At 40.1% G+C, this 23,041-nt stretch overlaps 2 protein-coding genes across 4 annotated transcripts; one reads left to right on the plus strand and one right to left on the minus strand.

Moving 5' to 3' along the window:
* Positions 1-316: 316 nt before the first annotated feature.
* Positions 317-14,413, minus strand: LOC118431411 (polyadenylate-binding protein-interacting protein 1-like). 3 transcript variants are annotated; one of them, XM_035842628.1, is made up of 10 exons: positions 14,351-14,413; positions 11,908-12,173; positions 10,823-10,941; positions 9,686-9,868; positions 8,217-8,438; positions 5,548-5,670; positions 4,225-4,355; positions 3,537-3,700; positions 2,978-3,080; positions 317-2,369 (listed from the first exon to the last, which is right to left on the minus strand). In XM_035842628.1, exons 2-10 carry the CDS (start codon positions 12,161-12,163, stop codon positions 2,279-2,281), a joined length of 1,392 nt encoding a protein of 463 aa, XP_035698521.1. In that variant the 5' UTR covers positions 12,164-12,173; positions 14,351-14,413; the 3' UTR covers positions 317-2,278. The 3 variants fall into 3 exon arrangements, with proteins under 3 accessions (XP_035698521.1, XP_035698520.1, XP_035698519.1); XM_035842627.1 differs by having other exon boundaries at positions 11,908-12,195; positions 14,351-14,395; XM_035842626.1 differs by lacking the exon at positions 14,351-14,413 and having other exon boundaries at positions 11,908-12,665.
* LOC118431419 (ribosome biogenesis protein BRX1 homolog) lies at positions 14,408-22,994 on the plus strand. Its single transcript, XM_035842639.1, has 11 exons — positions 14,408-14,602; positions 15,856-16,044; positions 16,405-16,516; positions 16,856-16,899; positions 17,190-17,260; positions 17,681-17,730; positions 18,255-18,328; positions 18,916-18,966; positions 19,601-19,702; positions 20,242-20,370; positions 21,743-22,994. Exons 1-11 carry the CDS (start codon positions 14,453-14,455, stop codon positions 21,941-21,943), a joined length of 1,173 nt encoding a protein of 390 aa, XP_035698532.1. The 5' UTR covers positions 14,408-14,452; the 3' UTR covers positions 21,944-22,994.
* Positions 22,995-23,041: the final 47 nt, after the last annotated feature.

Consider the following 23,041-nt stretch of genomic DNA (forward strand, 5'->3'; position numbering starts at 1 on the left):
TGGCTAGAGCGGCTGGAGCTGAGGGGGCTAGAGTGGCTGGAGCTGAGGGGGCTAGAGCGGCTGGAGCTGCTGGAGCTGAAGGGGCTAGAGTGGCTGAGGGTCTGTCAACAGAATGTCCCAGTAGCTCAATTGGTAGCAGCTTCCAGTTGAGCTCCTCAGGTTCCAATTAGCTAGTAACTGGGAGAAGGGTATCTAGTTGGAGCAGTACCGTCTTTTGGAAGAGACGTAAAATGGGGGTCCCTGTTCAAGTGCCTCGAGCATGTTACAACAGCCTTATTATTCAGATGGGCTGTAATAAGACTGAAAGAATCAAATCTTAAGTACAGCCTTTTCTCTTTTTATTATGTGCAAGAAACATCAACGATATAACAACTGTGAGAAATAGCCATCTGCAAACATATATATATACAAAACATTGACAAGAACACAATTGTTAATCAACTAAGGAACAAAAACAGAAAACATGTTGTTCTTGATTTTATCATATTTTTGAAGGAACAATACTGAATATATTCCACACGTAGCTGTCAATTTGCTGGGAGGTTCATTTCTTTGTTCTGCATAATTATCATGATATTGTGGCTGATGCTCCAACTCTGTTGTGAGAAACTTAAGGAAAACACAACAACAACAACAAAATAAAAACAGAATACTAATTGCCTAAGCTACAAGGGTGCAACATAGCACCTTTCTACATGAAATCTAAAGAACATTTATATTGATGTGAACGCATTTATTCCAGCATAGTACAGTTCACTTTCAAGAACAGACTCAACTAACTCTAGTCAAAAGTAATGCTTGAGCTGTGCCTACTGGCAACATACACATGGATAGAGAATGTTTTAAGCACACACATTTGCTTTATACAACCTGAGTTAAGTTTGATCTTGATTGAAGTACAATCGGTTCTAATCTACACAGTGACAGGGACAACAATAGCATCATCCACAGCATGGGAAAGAAAAGTGCCTCCATATATGGTGCTATTACTCCTTAGCGATTAGCTCATATACAATCCTCACATATCTCTTTCAACACTTCCTCCCTTTCTTCTTTCCAAGATTTCAGTTTTCTTCATCTCACTACTTAAACATTGCATTTTGTCGTAACGTGAAATCAAATTTCTTTTAGGCTGTCTATCCTTCTTTAGTGAACTTATCCATGCCAATTTCTATTTTACTTACTGCCTTCTCTTAGTTTTGTTTTGCTTCATCTCTATCTTTTTTTTTTATAACAACCAAACCAAATTCCATAATGCTTGTTGAAATGTAGAAATTAGTACCATTGCTAGTGTGGCATACAAAGCACACTCTAGTCTAAGTAGAACATGTTGACCAAACAAGATACAATGTACATTTATGAATAGACATCCAGGTAAACAATACTCAAATGTAATTCCATCCCTACAACTGGATAAAAAAACGGAGAATTGCATCTGGAGGTTTCAAGTGACAGCCATCATTCAACTTCAGTGTCACTGGAATAAACTGGCTGAAGAATTCAATACACCTACCTGGAAAAAAACAGCTGAGCATGTCAAAGTCACTACACTCATAAAGACTGTATCTTTGACATGTTCCTCTGCTTGTCTTTGAAGTACTGAAATGTTTTGTCAGTTCATTCTAGTGACACTGAAGAAGAGTGATGAATGTCACTTGAAATGTCTGCAAGTAATTCTCCATTTTTTGTTTAGTAGTAGAGATTGAATTGTATTTGAAGATAGATTATGTACTACATATGTAAGCTTGCATGATAATGATGGGAATGGCAAAAGCAGATTATTTCTTAGACTTCTTAAGAAAAAGCAGGTTCTTAAAGCTATATAACACTCTTAGTCATCATCAATATGACTAGAATATACTTCATAAAACAAGAGCTCAGTTTTCTTCTTTCTTCTTTACAATTGAACTATGCTGGAGGTTCTCAACTTTTGTAAGATCACTACCATTTCATGACCTAACCGGTAGATATGTCCCTTTATTCTGTCCTTGAAAAACACTACAAATAAACAAAAACATGTCAAGGTACGTCAGCTAACTGTATCAAACTGTGACATTGTAAAATATATATTTTCTAGCAAATATATAAACGAGAAATCTACGGACATGTTGACCAAAACTTTGTATATCTTTATTCTTTGACTTTTCAAAGAATATTCTCTTTCCTGATTCTACTTTTCGGTCTCTTCAAGATGACATATCTACAAGTAAGTCATGACAATGGCATTGTCTAAGTTTGATAAGTGTTTTTGTTGGTGGACCTTAGTCAGTAACTTGAGTTATATCTGTTCACTGTCTCGGAGGAAGTCTTCAAAGGCCATGGCTGCTTCTTCATCCATCTCAGTTCCATCCTCAAGCTCAAATGGAGGGCTACAAGGAGGGGAGAATTGATAAAAAATATCACCAAAATCGAGTTCAAATGTCCAAAACAATATTGTCTACAGATAACAAGCATATAGTGTGCAGTATTTAATCTTAGAGGGGTGAAATGCACTCCCGAAGATGGCAGACTTATGTCTGCAATACAGTCTATATTGTAGAATGCCCAACTGCCACCACCTGGAGCCTCGTTCTGGTGCCATGACCCCGGATGACCCCAGAAATCCAACATGGCCACCATAACTGGAATTAACTCTATTACATATCAGCCACTAGTATGTCAAGACAATGATAATGAATGTCATGTTTTGATTTTTCGAATATCATTCTGATGATAATAAAAAAACATACAGTCCTATGGACGCACATGAGGTAAATGCTGTCGTATTGAGTTAGCACCAAAGGGCAGCCACTCCAGACCATTGTGACGGTTGTATTGAGGTCATCTGAGTTAGCGCCAAATCGCAGCCACTCCAAAGCCTTGTGGATTTAGCCCCGGCTATTGTTAATTCCTCAAAATTCAGCTCCTGGCTGCCAGGAGAGAGTGGTCTGCCCACACAATAACAATTAAATTGAAGACAGGAAAAAAGATGACTCACTATGCCCCATCATAGTACTCCTCCTCCCCATCAGCTGGGTAGTAGTCTCCGTAGTCACCATAGTCTCCATAGTAGTCCTCTGCTGCTGCACCTTCCCAGAAGGCTTGGGTATTGCAATATGTTGCATGTAAAATCGACTCTCAGAATTTGCCCAGGTGCCATAATACTGTCACATCAAAAAACATTTGCTATATAATAGAGGTCTTCTGATGTTAGGTCCCATAATCTTTCAATTGGGGTTTACATTTACAAAGCATATCAGTGAGAAAGAAAGAATGTATGTATCTTATTGATATTTGGATCTGTTCACAAGTTCATGTGCATAATTCTATTGCCTAAATGTTTAAAGTTTGACTGCCCAGTGTTACACATACACTTTGCAGGAATGTAACGGTCTGTAATATTAAACCTTAGCACATACAATTCTAGGAGTTGTCTAAAGCTTTCAATAATATACCCGTGTCTGTGAGCTCAATGGGTCTACAGCTTCATTATTTCAGTATCAGGGGGTCCAATATCAATGGAACTACAGTAAACTGTAACCATTGTAGTGCTTTACCTGTGTCAGTGGGACCAATGGGCCTGCCATCCTTCCCAAAGTAGACAGGTTCTAGAGTTTGCAGATGGGAGGGTAGGGAGGCCTCAGCTGCGGGGGCTGACTCCTCCTTGTTCCAGTTTTTGGCTCGCAGCTCCACAACCGTTACTACTAGCAGCAGCACGTTTCTTGGGAAAAATATCAAAACATAGATGAGCAAATAGGCTGTTTCTTCTACCAGCTTCTAATAGCTCAATTATCTAGTCCAAAGAGACTCTGCCCAGCATGCCCCACATGGTAAGGCTCATTACATGACATCATCACTAGATGGAATTGGAATAAGTGTCTTAAGACAATTTTTATATTAAGGCAAGCCATGTAGTAATCAGATGGAACCCTGGCTATGATAGACATTGTGGTAAATATTGATTTATGAGTCGTACATGGAAATTGAAAGTGTTTATTGTTAACTTGACTTCATTTCTGTAATTTCATGGGGTTGAACAATTGTAGTTTTTTATCCTTCAATGCCAAATATCGATGCAAGGGCAAGTGAGCAGAAAAAAGGGGAAGACAACATCATGTCACATTGCTGCACTACATTGTATATAGAAGTTTAATGTGATCTCTGCATATTTGTAACTGACTCAATGACTCCATAATTTGCATATTTGTGACATACTGATGATGTGATTTACATAGTGCAACCTACTTGCTAATGTCACTTCTCCTTTCAGCAGCACTTTTCTTAAGTTTGGAGAAAATCTCGTCCATTTCCTTCTTACTCTCCTCCACATTCTCCTCCTTCAGGTCCAAGTAGTCTTCAAAGGCACCTCCAGTCAGCTGGGGAGTTAACAAATGGAAATGTAAGTGGCTCAGTGGTTAAGCAATCCCACTGCTTGATCATATGTAGGGTTGGACAAGTCCACTAGTCCGATTGTCCCGGGCAAGTGAAAGTGTCTATCGGGCAAGTGACAGTGTCTATCGGGCAAGTGAATGTCCTTCCCCACTTGTAGGTTCGGGCAAGTAAGATTTTCCATGAAATTTTGATATACTTGTTGCTTATCACAGTTACCGCATCAAGCATTGGTCAACACAGAAAAATAGAGCCAATGATAAAAGAATTCCATTGCTGCACGTGAAAATACATAGTGAAAAATGTTAGTTAAATTTTTGGGCCAGCAGAAAGCTGGTTTGGGCAAGTAAATCTTGCATGTACTTGCCCGATAGGACAACCCTGAAGTGAATGTTAGAAAAGTTGTTAAACTCTGATATGGATCAAATTCTATGGATCTATGGGCCTGAGTCCGATCCCAGGGTCGGCTCGTTTGGGACAAGTTGTAAGGGATTGTATTTGTCTTTCGGAATTGACGTGGGGTCCCGTGTTGGAAAAGCTGACTCGAGCACGCAAAACAGCCTCACTACAACTACTGGCTCCAATAATACATAGAGGTGAATTAAGGAATTCAAAAAATTAAAAACATTTGGGATGAAAATTTGGCTACCTGCTATAGTGTCAAAAAAATACAATGGATACTGGTACAAACAATGTCTGAAAAGTACATGTATATACATGTACATTTCTTGCTTGCAAGTTTAGCTGTATTCAACTTATAAGTACAAGTCATGGAAATAGATACAACATCAGAAGAAATTGGACTTCACTTTCAATCTAGTCTGTGTAACACCATCTTTCACCGAGTTTCACTCTAATACATAATTTCGGCGTGTTACATCGTATTTTCTGTCGCCGCCGATCGAAGCTGCCATCTTGAAAATCCCGCTCCGTCTGTCACGTGACCCCGGCAGTGGTTGCGCAATTTCGCATAAGGTTCGTGCAAATCTCATAAGGTTCATGTGAATCACAGTGATTCGTGCAAATTTCATAATATTCGTGCGTTTTTGCATAGTGAGTCGTGTGAATTTCATAATATTCGTGCGTTTTCGCATAGTGATTCGTGTGTATCACATAAAATTATATTCGTACGAATTTCATAGGGTTCGTGCAAATGCTTAGGCACCCCTGATGTCCTACCTTTAGAGCCTGGGCAGCACATCTCAGTGTGCTATCAGAAGGATGGTCCAGAAGTGTGTTGATGAGGTCTCTCAGGGCCTTCCTCAGGATAACCATACGCTGCTGCTTACCGTTAACATGGATCTATACCGGGGAAACACAGTTCATAAAAAAATCATTTCTATGTTACATGAATGGCAAAACTTCTCCATTTTTACCCTTTCTATCTGCTCCATTTTCTACTGGTACCACCTCATTTAACCCTTGGTAGGCTGCTCTCAGTACACCCCCAGTCTCACCCCCAAAACAAGGTATTATGTTGGGCTGGCTGAGTTTGAAACTTCATTACCGCAAACAATTTTAAACCCTGATTCACCATATCATGTTTATGGACTCTAGGAAGAATCAGATTTTACATGCAACAAGTAAAGTCTAATGGAAACCAAAATTAACAAACAAACACCTAATCCCACCTGCAGTGCTAGGAAGAGTTCTGCCATGATGAGTGTGTATTACTGTAAATGCATTTAAGTTCGCGGGGATTTAATTTCGCGGTAGTGGGAAAATGGAATTTTCGCGGTGGTTTTAATTTCGCGGTAGAACCATGCACTGTAGTCTCTTACTGTTATGGAAAAATGTTTGCAGTGGTTTTAAATTCGCGCTGAAGCAGCCACCACAAAAACCGCGAACATTAATCTACCGCGAACATTTCTGCATTTACAGTATAACAACTGAACATACCTGTAGTGCTAATGAAGAGTTTAGCCATGAAGAGTGTGTATTAGGGCTGGGTACCGGTACAGAAAATTCAGGTCCAGGTCCGGTTCAGGTCCAGAGGATTAGGTCCAGGTCCGGACCTGAACCTGGACCTGATTACAGTAGAACAGCAGTACTATGTCATGCATATGAAATTTTGGAGAGATAGATTCAAACACAGGTCTCTATGAGTGTTTAGCTGTAGATGGGAATGATAGCTATCTATACTCAAATAACTAATATGCAGGAAGGAAACGGATATGTTTTAAATACTGGTTCTTTTGCCTGAATCAAAATTATCTCGTTTGTTTTGCTGCGCGGCGATCGCCAGGTGTTGTTGTCATTGTATGGTGGATTTCGGCTATTCAAGCTCAAGGAAATAAGCTGAGTATGGGCACAACGGAGCGACAAATATATAGGTAACTTGATTTGCGGTTTACTTGGTTTTAATTTTTGTTCCCAAGTTAGGCAAGTGTAAATTTACGCCAGTGCAAGTATATACAATCATGTGTCGCATCACTAGCCACTTAATTAAGTTGTAGGCTAGCCACTGTTGACACTTACCCAAAACTAAGTACCTTAACTGACATCTCCGTCTATTGATACATCCTTTAACCGTTTTAACTTCGAGATATTATTTACAGCTGCATGTAGCAGCTCTGTTTGGTCGTAATATATTATTAGTCTTGGTCTTGGACCGAAGATTGCCAGTAGCGATAGTCTGTTACTGACGTGAATTTTGGAATCGGTCCAACATCCGGTCCACGGATTTTTTTCAGGTCCGGTTTTTTCGGACCGGTCCAAGAAGAAAAAACGGTTTTGTACCGGTACACTGTACCGATACCCAGCCCTAGTGTGTATTAAAACACTTGAACATACCTGCAGTGCTAATGAAGAGTTTAGCCATGAAGAGTGTGTATTATAACACCTGAACATACCTGTAGTGCTAATGAACAGTTTAGCCATAAAGAGTGTGTATTATAACACCTGAACATACCTACAGTGCTGATGAAGAGTTTAGCCATGAAGAGTGTGTATTATAACACCTGAACATACCTACAGTGCTGATGAAGAGTTTAGCCATGAAGAGTGTGTATTATAACACCTGAACATACCTACAGTGCTGATGAAGAGTTTAGCCATGAAGAGTGTGTATTATAACACCTGAACATACCTACAGTGCTAATGAAGAGTTTAGCCATGAAGAGTGTGTATTATAACACCTGAACATACCTACAGTGCTGATGAAGAGTTTAGCCATGAAGAGTGTGTATTATAACACCTGAACATACCTACAGTGCTGATGAAGAGTTTAGCCATGAAGAGTGTGTATTATAACACCTGATCATACCTGTAGTGCTAATGAAGAGTTTAGCCATGAAGAGTGTGTATTATAACACCTGAACATACCTGTAGTGCTAATGAAGAGTTTAGCCATGAAGAGTGTGTATTATAACACCTGAACATACCTGTAGTGCTAATGAAGAGTTTAGCCATGAAGAGTGTGTATTATAACACCTGAACATACCTGTAGTGCTAATGAAGAGTTTAGCCATGAAGAGTGTGTATTATAACACCTGATCATACCTGTAGTGCTAATGAAGAGTTTAGCCATGAAGAGTGTGTATTATAACACCTGAACATACCTGCAGTGCTAATGAAGAGTTCTGCCATGAAGAGTGTGTATTATAACACCTGAACATACCTGTAGTGCTAATGAAGAGTTTAGCCATGAAGAGTGTGTATTATAACACCTGAACATACCTGTAGTGAAGAGTTCTGCCATGAAGAGTGTGTATTATAACACCTGAACATACCTGCAGTGCTGATGAAGAGTTTAGCCATGAAGAGTGTGTATTATAACACCTGAACATACCTGAAGTGCCAGGAAGAGTTCTGCCATGAAGAGTGTGTATTATAACACCTGAACATACCTGAAGTGCCAGGAAGAGTTCTGCCATGAAGAGTGTGTATCTCTCCAGCCTGTGTAGTCTGGTGCGATCTTTTACCGCCTCTTCACGCTGTTCAAACTCCACGTGACATCGCTTCAGCAGGTGCTGCCGGAAGTTCCCTGTCTCGCTGGACACTGTCAGGTTGTGGGACAGGTGGTCGCAGAGCACAGCTCCCGTGTATCTAAAGTTGGGCTGCTCACAAGCCTAAACAAACAAACAAACATCAGTACAGTCATTGTCAGGTTGTGGGACAGGTGGTCGCAGAGCACAGCTCCTGTGTATCTAAAGTTGGGCTGCTCACAAGCCTTAACAAACAAACAAACATCAGTACAGTCATTGTCAGGTTGTGGGACAGGTGGTCGCAGAGCACTGCTCTTGTGTATCTGAAGTTGGGCTGTTCACAAGCCTAAACAAACAAACAAACAAACAAACATCAGTACAGCCATTGTCAGGTTGTGGGACAGGTGGTCGCAGAGCACTGTTCTTCTGTATCTGAAGTTGGGCTGTTCAAAAGCCTAAACAAACAAACAAACAAACATCAGTACAGTCATTGTCAGGTTGTGGGATAGGTGGTCGCAGAGCACAGCTCCTGTGTATCTGAAGTTGGGCTGTTCACAAGCCTAAACAAACAAACAAACATCAGTACAGTCATTGTCAGGTTGTGGGACAGGTGGTCGCAGAGCACAGCTCCTGTGTCTCTAAAGTTGGGCTGCTCACAAGCCTAAACAAACAAACAAACATCAGTACAGTCACTGTCAGGTTGTGGGACAGGTGGTCGCAGAGCACAGCTCCTGTGTCTCTAAAGTTGGGCTGCTCACAAGCCTAAACAAACAAACAAACAAACAAACATCAGTACAGCCATTGTCAGGTTGTGGGACAGGTGGTCGCAGAGCACAGCTCCTGTGTATCTGAAGTTTGGCTGTTCACAAGCCTAAACAAACAAAGAACTATCAGTACAGCCATTGTAAGGTTGTGGGACAGGTGGTCGCAGAGCACAGCTCCTGTGTATCTAAAGTTGGGCTGCTCACAAGCCTAAACAAACAAACAAACAAACAAACATCAGTAAAGCCATTGTCAGGTTGTGGGACAGAGGGTCGCAGAGCACAGAGTTTTGAAAAGATATTTGTGACGTTACTAATGGGCTTTACAGATGATCGATCATGTGTTGACTTTCTGGAGTAAGCATTTCCATATGTGATTGGTGAAATATATTCAAATAGACCTGGAATAATCTTGTCTTTGATTTATTCACCTCGTGTATGGTCTTGATTTTTTCCAGAAATGTATATTTTTACATGACATTGTCTAGCGCTACTGTGAAATCAACTACAATCCCCAAACACCACAGAGGTCGTTCCGGCTAATTTCTACATTTCACACTAAATTCCTGAAGCAGGGCGTAATCTTATCCAGCGGTGGAAGGGTTAACAAAAGAATGGACAGGCCATTACCTGTTCATAGATGGTGTCTACGATCTCCAGGACCGTGTTCCCGTCGCTAATCCACGTGTTCAGCGTGTCGGAGAGGGGGCCAAGCAGATCGTGGAAATCTCCGGGGTTGTCCGTTAGCTGTACAATGGTGGCTTTCAGGTGCTCGATGGCATTGATGTCTGAGTTGGAACCCCTTCTCTGTACCTGTAAATAAATATATTCCATAAAATAAAGAAGTGATTCATCACTTTCTTTATTAAGTTCTGCAAAGAGTAGTGCTTGAAATGAACGTTACCCCAGCCAGTCCCTTGCAAGGTTTGTGGAAGCCATAATTTGTAGTAAACATTTTTATTGGATATATATAGAATACAACACGGTGTATTCCATATCACCTGCGAGGTACCAGCCCGACCGCGGGTCGGATCGCCCGAAGGCCGGAGGGCGATCCGACCCGCGGGAGGGCTGAAGTTTAACAAATTTGGTGCTCTCGAACAAAAAATGTTGCAACAGTAATGTTCCAATGTCCGAATCAGGTATTCGAACTTTCGATGGCGCCGTACTCGGTCTGCTCGAAACAGTTGGATTTTTTCAAATGGAGCCCGTGTGATACACCTTTCGAACCTGTGCGATACAGAACTTATGGCCCGGTCCAGAACACCAGTGTCGAACGTTTTCGCGTCACAGGTATGACATAATGAAGTTTTCTTGCCAACCTTTCATTTTTCTATTTTTCTTACCTATGTTTGATTGTCTGTCTACGTCTGCTATGATCATTAGGATTGAAATTAATGCAGTTCTGAAGCTCCAGTCATTTTCGCAATGGAGAAGGTGGTACTACGTACCAAAACACTTGGTAATAAGAGTTTCTTTGAAAACTTTAGAAAACTTGACAATACTGTAAATCCATTTAAGTTTGCAGGGATTTCATTTCGCGGTAGCAGGAAAAAGAACTTTTCGCTGTGGTTTAAAGTTCGCGGTAGCACCATAGACAGTAGTCTCTTATTGCCATGGAAAAATGTTCGTGGCAGTTTTAAGTTCACGGTGAATCCACCACCGCGAAAAACACGAACATTAAACCTCTGCAAAAGTTTCTGCGTTTACAGTATCCTACAGTACTTATATAGTTGTAATCTTTGACAGTGAGGGGATAAAATTTACCACAGTTCTGGGTACAAACTCAGCAGCGTGGACAGACAGTTTGGAAGATGATGCCAGGGTCTTGTCAGAGCTGATAGACGTGTCGTCAGTGTCGGTACTTCTGCTGTCTGTGCTGTCCACTGCAAGGAGGGCACAAACAGATAATCTCCAAGCAGATCCTACGGCGCCATAAGATAGTATCAAAGCTGGCCAAGGAGTGTAAGCCGGCTAAGGGAGTCAAACGGGCACCGGAAGTTCCTACGGGAAGTTTGATACTACACATTACGCACCGTGGATCTGGTTGGAGATTAACAAACAGATACATCCAGATTGTGGATTTTGCACAAATCTCCAAGCAGTTGCAAGGATTTGGCTTATTCTCAGCGTATACAAGGAGGATTAAAAACCATCAACCGACAATACTAGTACTAGTACTAGAAAAGAGTACAGAATGTACTGAATCCTTTTGTCTGCTTGGAGACAGTATTTGCATCATCCAATATCACTTGAAACATTGACACAAATCAATACTAATACATTGATCCATTTCTTTATAAATCATGTGTGCTAGTCTGTGTGAGTCTATATTAATTCTGTTATGATACTCACATACTCTACATGAGAATTTGAGACTTTATTTGAAAATCCATCAGTGATGTGCCCTAGGGCACGCAACTAATCTTCCTGGACTTCATGACAAAACAAAGACATACATACAAAATATTTACATATACATGTCAATTAAAAAATGGTTGTGGCATTAATATATACACAATACAATATCAATGAAACGGCTCAGCTAGTACATAATATACTATACACAATGCACAAAATGGAACAAGTCAAGATCAGTTTTCTAGTTTCAGACTGGAGAGTAGATCACAGAGGCCATTTTGAAAGACCTTAAAGATTGGACAGACTGTAGCGCCATAGGCAGCTGGTTCTACATTGATATTGCTCTATACCTAAATGTCCTTTTCAGGGAGTTTGTCTTAGGTTTGCCTAACTTGAAATTACTTCCTGAAGCAAAGCGAGTACTGTAATTGTGCTGTTTACTGCTGAGACGGACAGGTTCCTGGTTACAACATCCCATCCCGTGTACATACCGTCATCCTCAGTCTTGATGCTGTGGTCTCGGATGGTTTGTGGGAAGGGTCTTCTCAGCTGCGGCTTCTCTGGGGATCCCGTCTTCCCATCAGCCCTTGTGGCGGGGTCAGGTGAGTTCACGGAGGGGGAGGAGTTGGTCCTCCTGTCCAGGAACCCCACGGCCCCCCCACCCCGGGGACCCTTGTACACCCCCCTGCCCCTCCCCCTCCCGACCGACGGCGAGTCTCCGCTAGCGTTGACGTTCTCGGACGACATGGCTCTCCGCCTTGCTTTGAAAAAATAGAACACTAAATCCATGGAAGCATGCGAGGACGGGGTGGACAAACACACAACATGGTTAGAAATACAGGAATATAGGAGAGCTAGGTCTGACATTGTCAACTTTAACATAATGACAACTGTGCAAAAGTTCACAATGGGAAAAACACTGGTACTAGTACTACAGTAGTGTTATATGAAGAAAGAATGTTAACTATTTGACTTGTTCATAGGCATCAAAACTTAAATGAAATTTCTTTTGCTTTACTTTATTGAAATTACAACAAGGCACTACAGAGGGTACTGTAAATGTATTTAAGTACGCGAGGAATTAATTTCGCGGTGGCCGGAAAAAGGACCGCGAACGTCAAACCACCGCAAAAGTTTCTGCATTTACTAGTATGCCAGGCAGCAATGCCGATGTTGGGTGCCATCAAACATACACACATTACATAGCAGAACATAAACAAAGAATATAGCAGTAGTACATTAAATGACAAGCATTCAGTGATTCACATACAGTCAAACCTGTCTATAGTGGCCACTCAATCTATCATAATCTGAAGTCCATATTATTTTATCTGTGTAACAATTTACAATGTTTTTGCAATGTAAATTAACCACGCCAATAGTGTATTAGAACATAACTTCACCACAATTTACCTCCGTAATAGTGGTGTCGTCTGTTGACCTTATATGACCTCGTTTGTCGGCGGTAAGGCAGTTTTGTTTTGAAAATAAAGAGGTTCTAAATCCAGCGTAGGGTGACAATACGGCTGCTGTAAGGTTTCCGCTAATACAGGTTTGACTGTACGTAACAACAACACAATATAAATTTCTTAAAAAAAAAAGCAATTACAGTATACAGTATCGTAAAACTTTTACTGATTAAGACTTTGTAAAAAAAATTCAGAGGTAAACACTAGAAAGGCAACATTTTTGAAAAAAATGCAGAATGTGGGCGAAGGGAAAAGAAAGCAAAAATCGGAAGAAAAGAAGCATCAAGAAAGGCAACATTTTCACGAAAATGCAGCAAAAAAAAATTAAAAAATATTAAAATTATTATCTATCCACGAATTCGATCCCGGAGCGTTGGTTTCCAACGCGTGAATAATACCACTCAGCAAGTCCTACAACATGTTACAGTAGCACGTTTTAACAGATATACAAATGTATTGCGTAGCTTGAACACGTCCGTTCACCGTTGAATTTGCAAGATTCCAAGGTCCAATTTTCTGAAGATAATGTTTTTGTGTGAAAATTTATCAGTCTCGTTCATTCCATGACCGGCAACATCTTCCTTGAGCGCCTGTTTGGTCGTCTCAGCTGCTATAGTATTATCAAACTGCATGCCGAATGCCATTTTGTGTTCTGTGCGTTGATTGGTTCACCTCTGCGTACACCCGCGACAGTCCGCGACTTTATTCCAATCAAAAAGCTGGAAACGCAGAGTATATGTTTACAGCTTCCATTTTTTCTGAGTTCCGATTGGCTATTATTAAACTTGATGCCGATTGTGTTCTGTGTGTTGATAGGTTCACCTCTGACGTAAAACCGAGAAAGTGACACTTTAAGCCAATCAAAAAGCTTGAAACGTGGAGTACATGTTTACAGCTTCCATTTTTTCTGATTTCCGGGTGGAATATGCAAATATCTGAGGAAAAACTAAATGTGTTGCTTCGCCCACATAATGACGTTTTAAAAATGTTAACGAGAGACTGACATTCAAGCAGTATCTTCACAATATATTCTTAAGTGCTTACGATTGTCATAACCATGTCATATATGACTGATGACTAATCCTAAATTTCTAATCCATGATTCAATACTGAACTGTTACTTATTATTTATCAGTCAGCTCTAATGTTTCGTATACAGTACAAAACTTAAATTCCAAGGGTGAAAGACCAGCTGCAAGTTATGGAAGCTGCAAACGTAAACAAAATTTATGACCCTGATGATTTTCTGTCAAAAAGCCATCTTCATTTCGACACGTGTGGGAGGGGGGCAGATGGCTGTCGAATTTCTCTCACCGAAACTCGGGCATTTTCCCGCCAAAATAACATCGCTTGCACAAACTAATAGCATCGATAACAGCGTAAGTATATCGGGCATAACCAGAGCTACGAATTGTTTTATATGTTTGCATATTCATCATTGAAAGGGTATAAAATTGCAACTGACTTTTCAGACCAGATATTCTTCCGTGTTTGTTGTGATCTCGCTGAAATCTCGTTCGGAACTGAAAGTAACGCGAGACTGCAGTTGACCTGTGGTGACCCCAAGATGGCGGCGATGGGTAGAAAACGTGGTGGCGTGAAACAAACCGGCGATCAAGTCGCCAAGAAGGCTAAAACCGAGAATGGAGAAGACGGAAACTCTCCCAATGTACAGCCTACAACGCAAGGAACAGCTATGGGGGACAAGAGAAAGAAGGTATGGCGATGTGAGGGTAAAATGTGGGATAGACTGCAGTAGTGGGAGGGGGGCATGTGCCCACACGCGTTCAGTTTGCATGCATATCAAATTTGTCATGAGCTAAATGTGGTATGTTCTTACTTCTCAATTGGATTGAGTCCCAAGTCCCAAAGTCCCCGCCTGCAAAACACAGTACAGGCAAAATACTTTCTTCCCACGTACAACTAGGGATTGGAACAACCTCCCAGCTGAGGCAGCTTTGGCATCAACCCTGCCAGATTTCAAATCCAAAATTTAAAGTCCCCCTCCGCTTGCGCAGTGATCTTCTCGGAGTAAGCTATGGCTGCAGAATACTCAACAAGTTGAGAGTGGCAGCCCTAATGAAAGAAGAAGAAGAAGAATATAAAAGGCATATTAATGAAGTTAGAGCAGAAAAAAATCATTTTCCTGAAGTACATATTCTAAGTTAGGGAGGAAAGATACACGAAATTCAAACCCATTCATGATATCATAGATTATATGAAAAATTCTTCATAAAATTATGAAATTAGTAGTAGTTTACTGGAACTTTTTCTATAGTGCTATTTGACACGATTTTCCCCACAGTATCATGGAATAAGCTCTTTCAGTCACACTTCCAAGTAAGCATGTGCAGCAACAGGAATATGTCAGGTGAAGGCCCCTGAGACATAACATTTAACACGTCTGGCCAGTCAGTCAGTCAGCCATAGTCATACGGTGTATTACAGCACCGTTGGGGTTATACAAATGTACCTGATTCGCTACTGTGATAGCCTGCTGACCAACTGTGGTGTGTTGTAGCCGGCTACCTGTGGTGAGAGTGGTCATAAATCCTAGGTTCTCCTCGCTCTGATCAAGGGCCTTCAAGAACCTTTCTACAGCCGTCCTGCCAGACCCCAACACGAAAGATATTTTTGAGGTTGGGGTATGGTATCCAGGCTACCTTTCTTTAAAGTTTTAGCTGGACATTGGTATGCAAAGAGATGAGAACTGTTTCTGGAGACTTCCCTTCTGACATATTATCCACAATTCCTTTCACTGCACATGGGTACTTAGAACTATGAATATGCTTATAGCTTAACCTCCATAGCAGACATTCTGGGCCTTTTTTTGTCAATTTTGGCTCTTGATAAACTTTTTATGGCCATTTCTTTCTGTACTGGGTTGCTTGTACTACTTTTGAACATGCTTATTGCCCTGAACATGTCAAAAGTAGTCAGCAGGTCACAACAATATGTCTTTTTTGTCAGCGACGTAACGAACGGAGAAAGGTGCAGAAGAAGTTGAAGAAGAAGATGCAGAGGGAAGGTGCACATCAGCCCAAACCTCCAGTTACTTTAGAGGAGAACTCAGAGGAGTCTGAAGAGGAGGACTCAGAAACAGAAGAACAGGAGACTCCTGCACCAGTCACAAGAGAGGACCCTCCACCTTTACATGGGGTAAGGGTTATTTTTACCAAACGAAATGTTAGAAATTTTGCTCACTGAAATAGCGACTGAGCATTTTGTGTTGTGTGACTGGTGTAGTGAAAGTGTAGCCGGACAGCCGCACATAACAGGTTGACATAACGTTTTTTCTTAAACTTTGTTTGGAAAGCCAACGAATGTGCATTTTGGTGACAATGCTGTTTATTTTAAGACACATTGGCATCATTATTTCATTGGAAACTTTCAGAAAAGTAATAAAGTATTGCCTAAACAAGCCCCAAAATTAGACAACTTGAGCTAAAATTATTATATCTAGCGGTCTTTTTTCAAGTGAACTTGACTGTACTTGATGATACTTTTTGATACCTGTAGGGCAAGTGGACCAACAAGCAGCGGTGTCTGGTGTTCTGTTCCCGCGGAGTTTCTTACCGAGCCAGACATCTCATGAACGACCTTAAGATGCTCATGCCTCATGCTAAAGCAGGTAAGCACTCCAGCGCATACATTTACTGTATGTTACAAAATCAAACTTGCCCATGGTGAGATGGACATTAATGACATTTTAGTTAAGTTTAGTTTGACCAATGACAGGATTCTTAATGCTTGGGTCAATGGGGGAAAACAACTAAAGAACCACCCTAAAATGTCTGCAATGGCCAGATGGTCAGTCAGTGTACAGACTTGACTGTTTTGTTGTCTTTAATACAGTCTTTGATACAGTCTTTGCAGTTGTTGAACAGTAAAAGATCTTGCCTAGTTTTCCTGTAAGGTATGATTTACCTTAGTTAATGTATGTCTCATGGTGAACTTTTTCTACTTTCAGAGAGCAAGATGCACAAAAAGGAAAACATCCAACTCATAAATGAGGTAATACTTATTACAATGGTTTATAAGTCAGTTGCTTGATTAGCTGCTAATACTAAACAGAATCATTCTATATTACCCTGAAGCTTTTGAGGAAATGACTGATGCTAGAAAAGTTGAGTTGAGCCCTTTAGCCCCCTAGGAAGCTACTCTTCCAGTGCTCACAACAGTAAAAAAACATAAGTACAAATACATGAAACAGACACCAATGCTTTAGATGCTTTATTTATAATTGTCCATTAGCTGACATGATAACAAAGAAGTTAAGTCTAGTGATGATTTTCCCTCCACAGATGTGTGAGATGAAGAACTGCAACAAGTGTGTTTATCTGGAGGCCAGGAAGAAGATGGATCTGTACATGTGGTGAGTACTGATGGTAATTCTGATTAAAAATTGTTTGGATGATAAGGAAAAGAGATCTTGTTTGCTATGTTGATGCCATCTAGTAGTAGTAGCCATTCGTCAGGTTCGCAAGACTATAATGTTGTACACAAATTTGTTTTAATGCTCTTTACATCTGAGTTTTGAGGCAAGTTTCTGCTTTTCTTCCCCCCTTTCCAACCCCTCCTTAACTTCCTGTCTCCAGAGAGTTCAGTTTGCTGCAAGTAACTCCCATGTATTAATGTTTATTATAACTTTATATCAAGGTATTTCAAGTCCGATTTAACAACACCCTTGAACCGCAGGTGGGGGCTACCATATGCTCTTGTCCCAGTGGCCAGTTCACTGTTACTATGCCATTATAGTGGTATAGAGAATGAATGTTTCTCTTTCACTTTTCAGGGTGTCAAATGTTCCTCATGGCCCCTCTGTGAAATTTCTGGTGGAGAATGGTATGTGGATTTATACTGTTTTACAATGTGTATGAATCTCATTGCTGTTTATGTTGTGTTGCATTTAAACATATATTTTTTTCATCTTTCATCCTTTGCAGTATTTAAAATTAGGGTTGGACAAGTTTTCCAAAATTCACTTGTCCTATTGGGCAAGCAAATAAAGGGTTTACTTGCCCAAACCAACTTTTGACTTGCCCAAAATTAAAATGTCACTGTTTTATGCATTTTCACTTCCAGAAATGTGTTTTTTTATTATTGCCTCTGTTTTTCTATGTTGACCATTGCTTGATGTCATGACCATCAAAAGTGAGAAGTATATTGAAATCTCACTCAATGGAAAAATCTTACTTGCCCGATCGGGCAAGTGGGGTAGGTCATGCACTTACCCGATCAGCACTTTCACTAGTCCTGGAAAATAGGGCTTGTCCAAGCCTGCCAATCATGCCCCAATGTTTAGATTTTTTTTCAATACCAACAGTGTTTTTATTCATCTTCTGCATTTCTATATGTTTTTGTTTCAGTTCACACAATGGGAGAACTCAAGTTGACAGGAAACTGTCTGAAAGGTTCCAGACCCATAGTCACATTTGACAAGGTACAAAATTCAGACATAAGTAACCTAGGATTTGTTTTATTATATAGTTGTGCATTGTTGTAGTACCTAGTAGTGTATAGTACTAGTACTAGTAGTGTTTGTGAAGGTTAGACATCCAGGATATGATAAATAGATTATGGTTCAAACTCTTCTTCTGTATACATGTGTAATATCAAAATTTTATTCAGACGTTTCGGAAGGCATCCACCTTCCTTCCTCAGTGAAATTAAAATGAAGACAGACAATTTCTCGGAACAAAGAATAATTCTTATGTTCTAAATAAGCAAAAAAGGTAATGGCTAAGGTGTTACATAAGAATTATTCTTTGTTCCGAGAAATTGTTTGTCTTCATTTTCATTTCACTGAGGAAGGAAGGTGGATGCCTTCCGAAACGTCTGAATAAAATTTTGATATTATCCAGAAGAAGAGTTTGAACCATAATCTATTTAGTACTAGTAGTGCATTGTATTTTGGGCTAGTATGTGTTATTTTTCTGTAACACCACAGCCATATTATTTGCATCAGTAATAGATCTCCATGCATTTCTACTGCATGCATGTGACAAAATGTTTTCTTTTTTTTTGTAGAGTTTTGATGAACATCCCCACTGGAGTGTTGTGAAAGAACTGTTCACACAGGTAATCCAAAGAATGTACAGTCTATGATTAGTATAGATGTTAGGATTAAAACAAAGTTAGGTTAAGTCTGTATCATACACAATATATAATAGGATTACAGTACTTACAGCAAATTCACGATACATTTTGTATTCATAGGATAGATTATCCGCCACTTTGGAGTGCTTCTCTTGCTTGCAGTCTTATCCATTAGCCCTATTAACAGATGTGGTGCCCCCCCCCATCACAGCAAACGAAAAAATCTTCAAGTAAACATGCCGATGCACTTGTCCTTGTAATTCTCTCACTTCCTAACAGCCTTACCTAGCTGGTCGTAACGAGTTTTGGGTCCACAGACCCCTGTGCTAGTCCGACCACCACTGTTTGTGGTCTGTCCCCATGTTAAACACTTCATCAAACCCAGCGCCATGTTTGTTAATCTGGGGTTTCAGAGCACCTCTCATAACCGGCCCATCTGTACTTCTAAAGGCCTCCCCTTACTAACCATTAGACTAAGAGTTACCGTATGAATGAGTCCCGCAGGTTTGTATGAACCAGATGAAGAAAGTGGCACCAATCTATTACCCATGTTCAAATATATTCTTTTGAAAGATTTATTGCTCTTGTGTTTTCTAATTTGTTGTTGTTGTGTCAGACCTTCAGCACGCCGTACCACCACCCCCGGAGCCAGCCGTTTGTGGACCATGTCTATACCTTCTCCGTGGTGGATGACAGAATATGGTTCCGCAACTATCAGGTCAGGAGACAGTAAAACAACGGTGTTGATAGTAAAAAGTTTGACTGCTGGATTCTGTACACTCTTCTTCTTTCAGAGCAGATTTGACTTTATTTGAATTGCAACAGGTACAATACCTTGTGGACACTAGGTAACTACAAACATACCTAGCTGATATTGTGACCACATACATATACATAATTTCTATACAATACAAGAATGAACAGAGGGGATATTGAGCAGTCAGTGAAACAAGTGAGTGTTTGTTATACAAAGTGTAGATGCTGAATACTGTACATTCTTCATTGCTTTTGTTGTGTATGGGCTACCTCTGGCATTATATTATCTTAGAATTGTCAGCTTGGAAATGTGATGACAAGATTTCTTATCTTATTCTATGTTTTGACAGTTCTTCATGTTCATAGCAATCCCTATCTGGCAGGCTGTCAATGGGGGCTCAAGATCAACTTGTTTGATAGAAATGTTCACATGTAAGAAAAAGAAACACCCAAATATAATAGCATGAAAAGGTACCCTATAATGTTGTATTTTTGCTTTAGATTGTTGACGAGAAAGGTTCCTTGGCAGAAGTGGGCCCCAGATTTGTGCTGAACCCCATACGTATGTTCGGAGGCAGCTTTGGAGGCCCCACCTTGTACCAGAACCCACACTACAAGTCTCCTAATGAGGTGAAGACATCCATTCTTAGTTTTCATCAGACACACTTTTGTATGTTACACGACATTGTATATACATGTATACTAATAAATTCCTTTACTGGGGGCATTTTGAAATTTTTAATTCATTTTTGTTTTTGAATCATTATTCATTAAATCAACATTACAGAGTTACCCCTTATCAGTAGTACCTCTGAATACCATTGATCTTACAGTTAAAATCTACAAAGGGATCACACTGAAAGCTGTGAGGAATAGCTTACATATGATCTAACGGTATTCAATTGTGATCCAGGGCTCTAGCCAGCGTCCGTTTTTCTGTCAATTGACGGAAATTTGCTGTGTGTGACGGAAAAGTTTTTAAACCAATCCGTCAACTTTGACAGACAAAAATTCTTGGTGGAAGCTACAAGCGGCTTGGAGATGCTGTCCTGGGTCGGAAAGCCACACACTGTTTGTTTTGCTATTGTTTTGATTGTTGACATAGTGTGTCGGCGCCCTTTCAAACACGATAATCTCATTAAAAACCCGTTTTTCCAGGTCTCAGTTCTGTCTTTCTAACTTCATTCCCGCGGTTTTCGCGACAATGGGAATTGGCTGACGGAAAAAAATTTCAAGCTGGCTAGAGCCCTGTTGTGATCTGAAACTAGCATGTACCATCGTGCTTCTGTATAGTCAGCCCTGGCAGTATATCCTCACAGCCAAAGTAAACCTAGAGATGATTATATATACCGAGGTGCACATTTCTGCTGTATAATGTTGATCATCTAATACAAAATAGTCGAAAATGGATTTGATGTGACTGAGAAATGTTTTTAAGAAATGATGCATATGTCCTGTCCTTCAGGAAGAAGAGTAGAGAAAAGTGCATACCCATTGCCCAGTATCTAACAGTGATTTCTTTAATGAAATTGAAACAATTGAGAAATGACTTTAAGGAAATAGTAAACTGAAATGTGAAATATCATTTATGTAATGTCTTGTGTCAGTCTGTCAATGTCCCCCTGCATGTTCAGTCAGTAATGACCCATGTGACCTGGGATACATGTAATTTTCATTTCTTTGAATAATGAATGAGGATATAGGAGAATTCTTGTACACAACCAACATTAAACTTACTTGCTTACGTTTCGGTGTCTATTAGACACCCTCCCCGCTATATGTAGCCGATGTAGGTGGTGCTTTTGTGACAAGCAGATTATCCCAAACGTGTCCAAGTTTGTATCCCCCCTCGTCCTGATTCATCACTGGGGCTGACTTAAGCGTAAGCAAGTAAGTTTAATGTTGGTTGTGTACAAGAATTCTCCTATATCCTATATTCTACCAACCTGATGAAATTATTTTCGGGAATAAAGAATGATTTTACTACTTGCTCTGTTTGCAGATTCGTCGTGCCCTGAGGAGGTTAAAGGGAGACAAGTACACCAACCGCGTGCTGGCCAAAAAGGCGCTCCAGGAGAGAAAGACAGATGAGACATACCCGGTCGACCCGACAGACGAAGTCTTCGCCACGCCCAGAGATGAGACTGACTCCGAAGATGAGAAGCCTCAGAAGAAGAACAAAAGGAGGAGAAAAAAGAACTGATTAAAGAAACACAACAGGGAAAAGGAGAGTTGGGAGAAAACAGTCTTTTCTGTTTCACTTCTATGAAGATCAGACATCCAGGTTACTAGTAACTCTTGCCCTGCTGGTGTTCCTTTGCCAATGTAATCCCCCAGGTCTGATTGCTTTCAACAGAACAGTAAAACTTGTTTTATGCTACTGCTGCAGAGTTACTTCCCCAGCTATGCTGTGGCATGAAACATTTAGGTAAGAAATAACCCAACCCATATCTATAGAAATAATGAAGTCGGATACAGGCATCATGTATGTGCAGATCAAACAATTGACTTGTATAGCAGAACTAGGGTTGTTAAACACAGTTTAGGCTGTACAACTGGATCAGACCAATGTGATATAACTTCCTTGATCAGACACAGAAACTAAATCTGGATGTTATTATTAATATGTTCCAAGTGACATCCATCACACTACTTCACGTGTACAGGTTCATCCTGTCATGTCCAACTGTTTTCAGCATTGCAATACTCCAAAGTAAAGTTTTTGCCTTTGTTGGCAATTCTCATGAAGATAAGAGAGCTCATCAATATTGTGTAACATATCAAAGTTGCCTATTTTGTTTCAGCACAAGAAAAGAACAGCTATGGGAATTTTTTCCACAAAGATCTTTTTTTTTATAGATGTGTATATCACATGGAGTAACTCAACTCATAGGCAAATATGATGCCACATGTAGTATACAAATGTGTTTTATTATTGTCAACTGTGTCTGCAATTATATTACATATTTTACTAGGATATATGTTCTATTCTGTTTTCATTTATTAAAACTAAATATCCATTGACTTTGATAGATCTCTACTTATACAGACATTAAATACTATTGCAATTATATAAAATAGGTTTGTGTTTGACTGCCATGATTTTGTTGAGCTTCTTTTGACTCTTTATGTCCCCTCACATTTTGGTCAGAGAGGACAGTCAAACTACTGGAGAACAAATGTCATGGATAATGATGATGTGATAATAATGGTGATGATATACAAACTGTATCCTGACTAAAGCACACAAAGTTTGTTTGAGTCTTTATTTATTCATGAAAAAAAACTGCTGCCCGTTTTC

Source organism: Branchiostoma floridae, chromosome 15 (assembly GCF_000003815.2).
Source record: "Branchiostoma floridae strain S238N-H82 chromosome 15, Bfl_VNyyK, whole genome shotgun sequence".
In the NCBI taxonomy this organism is placed as follows: domain Eukaryota; kingdom Metazoa; phylum Chordata; class Leptocardii; order Amphioxiformes; family Branchiostomatidae; genus Branchiostoma; species Branchiostoma floridae.

Excerpts from the sequence above, each read along its gene's own strand:
- LOC118431419 (XM_035842639.1), top strand. The coding sequence starts at position 14,453 with ATGGCGGCGATGGGTAGAAAACGTGGTGGCGTGAAACAAACCGGCGAT. Across the intron at positions 17,731-18,254 it reads GAAATTTCTGGTGGAGAATG|TTCACACAATGGGAGAACTC; the intron begins GTATGTGGATTT and ends TTTTTGTTTCAG. Across the intron at positions 19,703-20,241 it reads TATGGTTCCGCAACTATCAG|ATTGTTGACGAGAAAGGTTC; the intron begins GTCAGGAGACAG and ends TTTTTGCTTTAG.
- LOC118431411 (XM_035842626.1), bottom strand. The coding sequence starts at position 12,298 with ATGTTAAAGTTGACAATGTCAGACCTAGCTCTCCTATATTCCTGTATT. Across the intron at positions 3,701-4,224 it reads AGGAGAAGTGACATTAGCAA|AAACGTGCTGCTGCTAGTAG; the intron begins GTAGGTTGCACT and ends ATTTTTCCCAAG. Across the intron at positions 3,081-3,536 it reads CATTGGTCCCACTGACACAG|CCTTCTGGGAAGGTGCAGCA; the intron begins GTAAAGCACTAC and ends GCAATACCCAAG.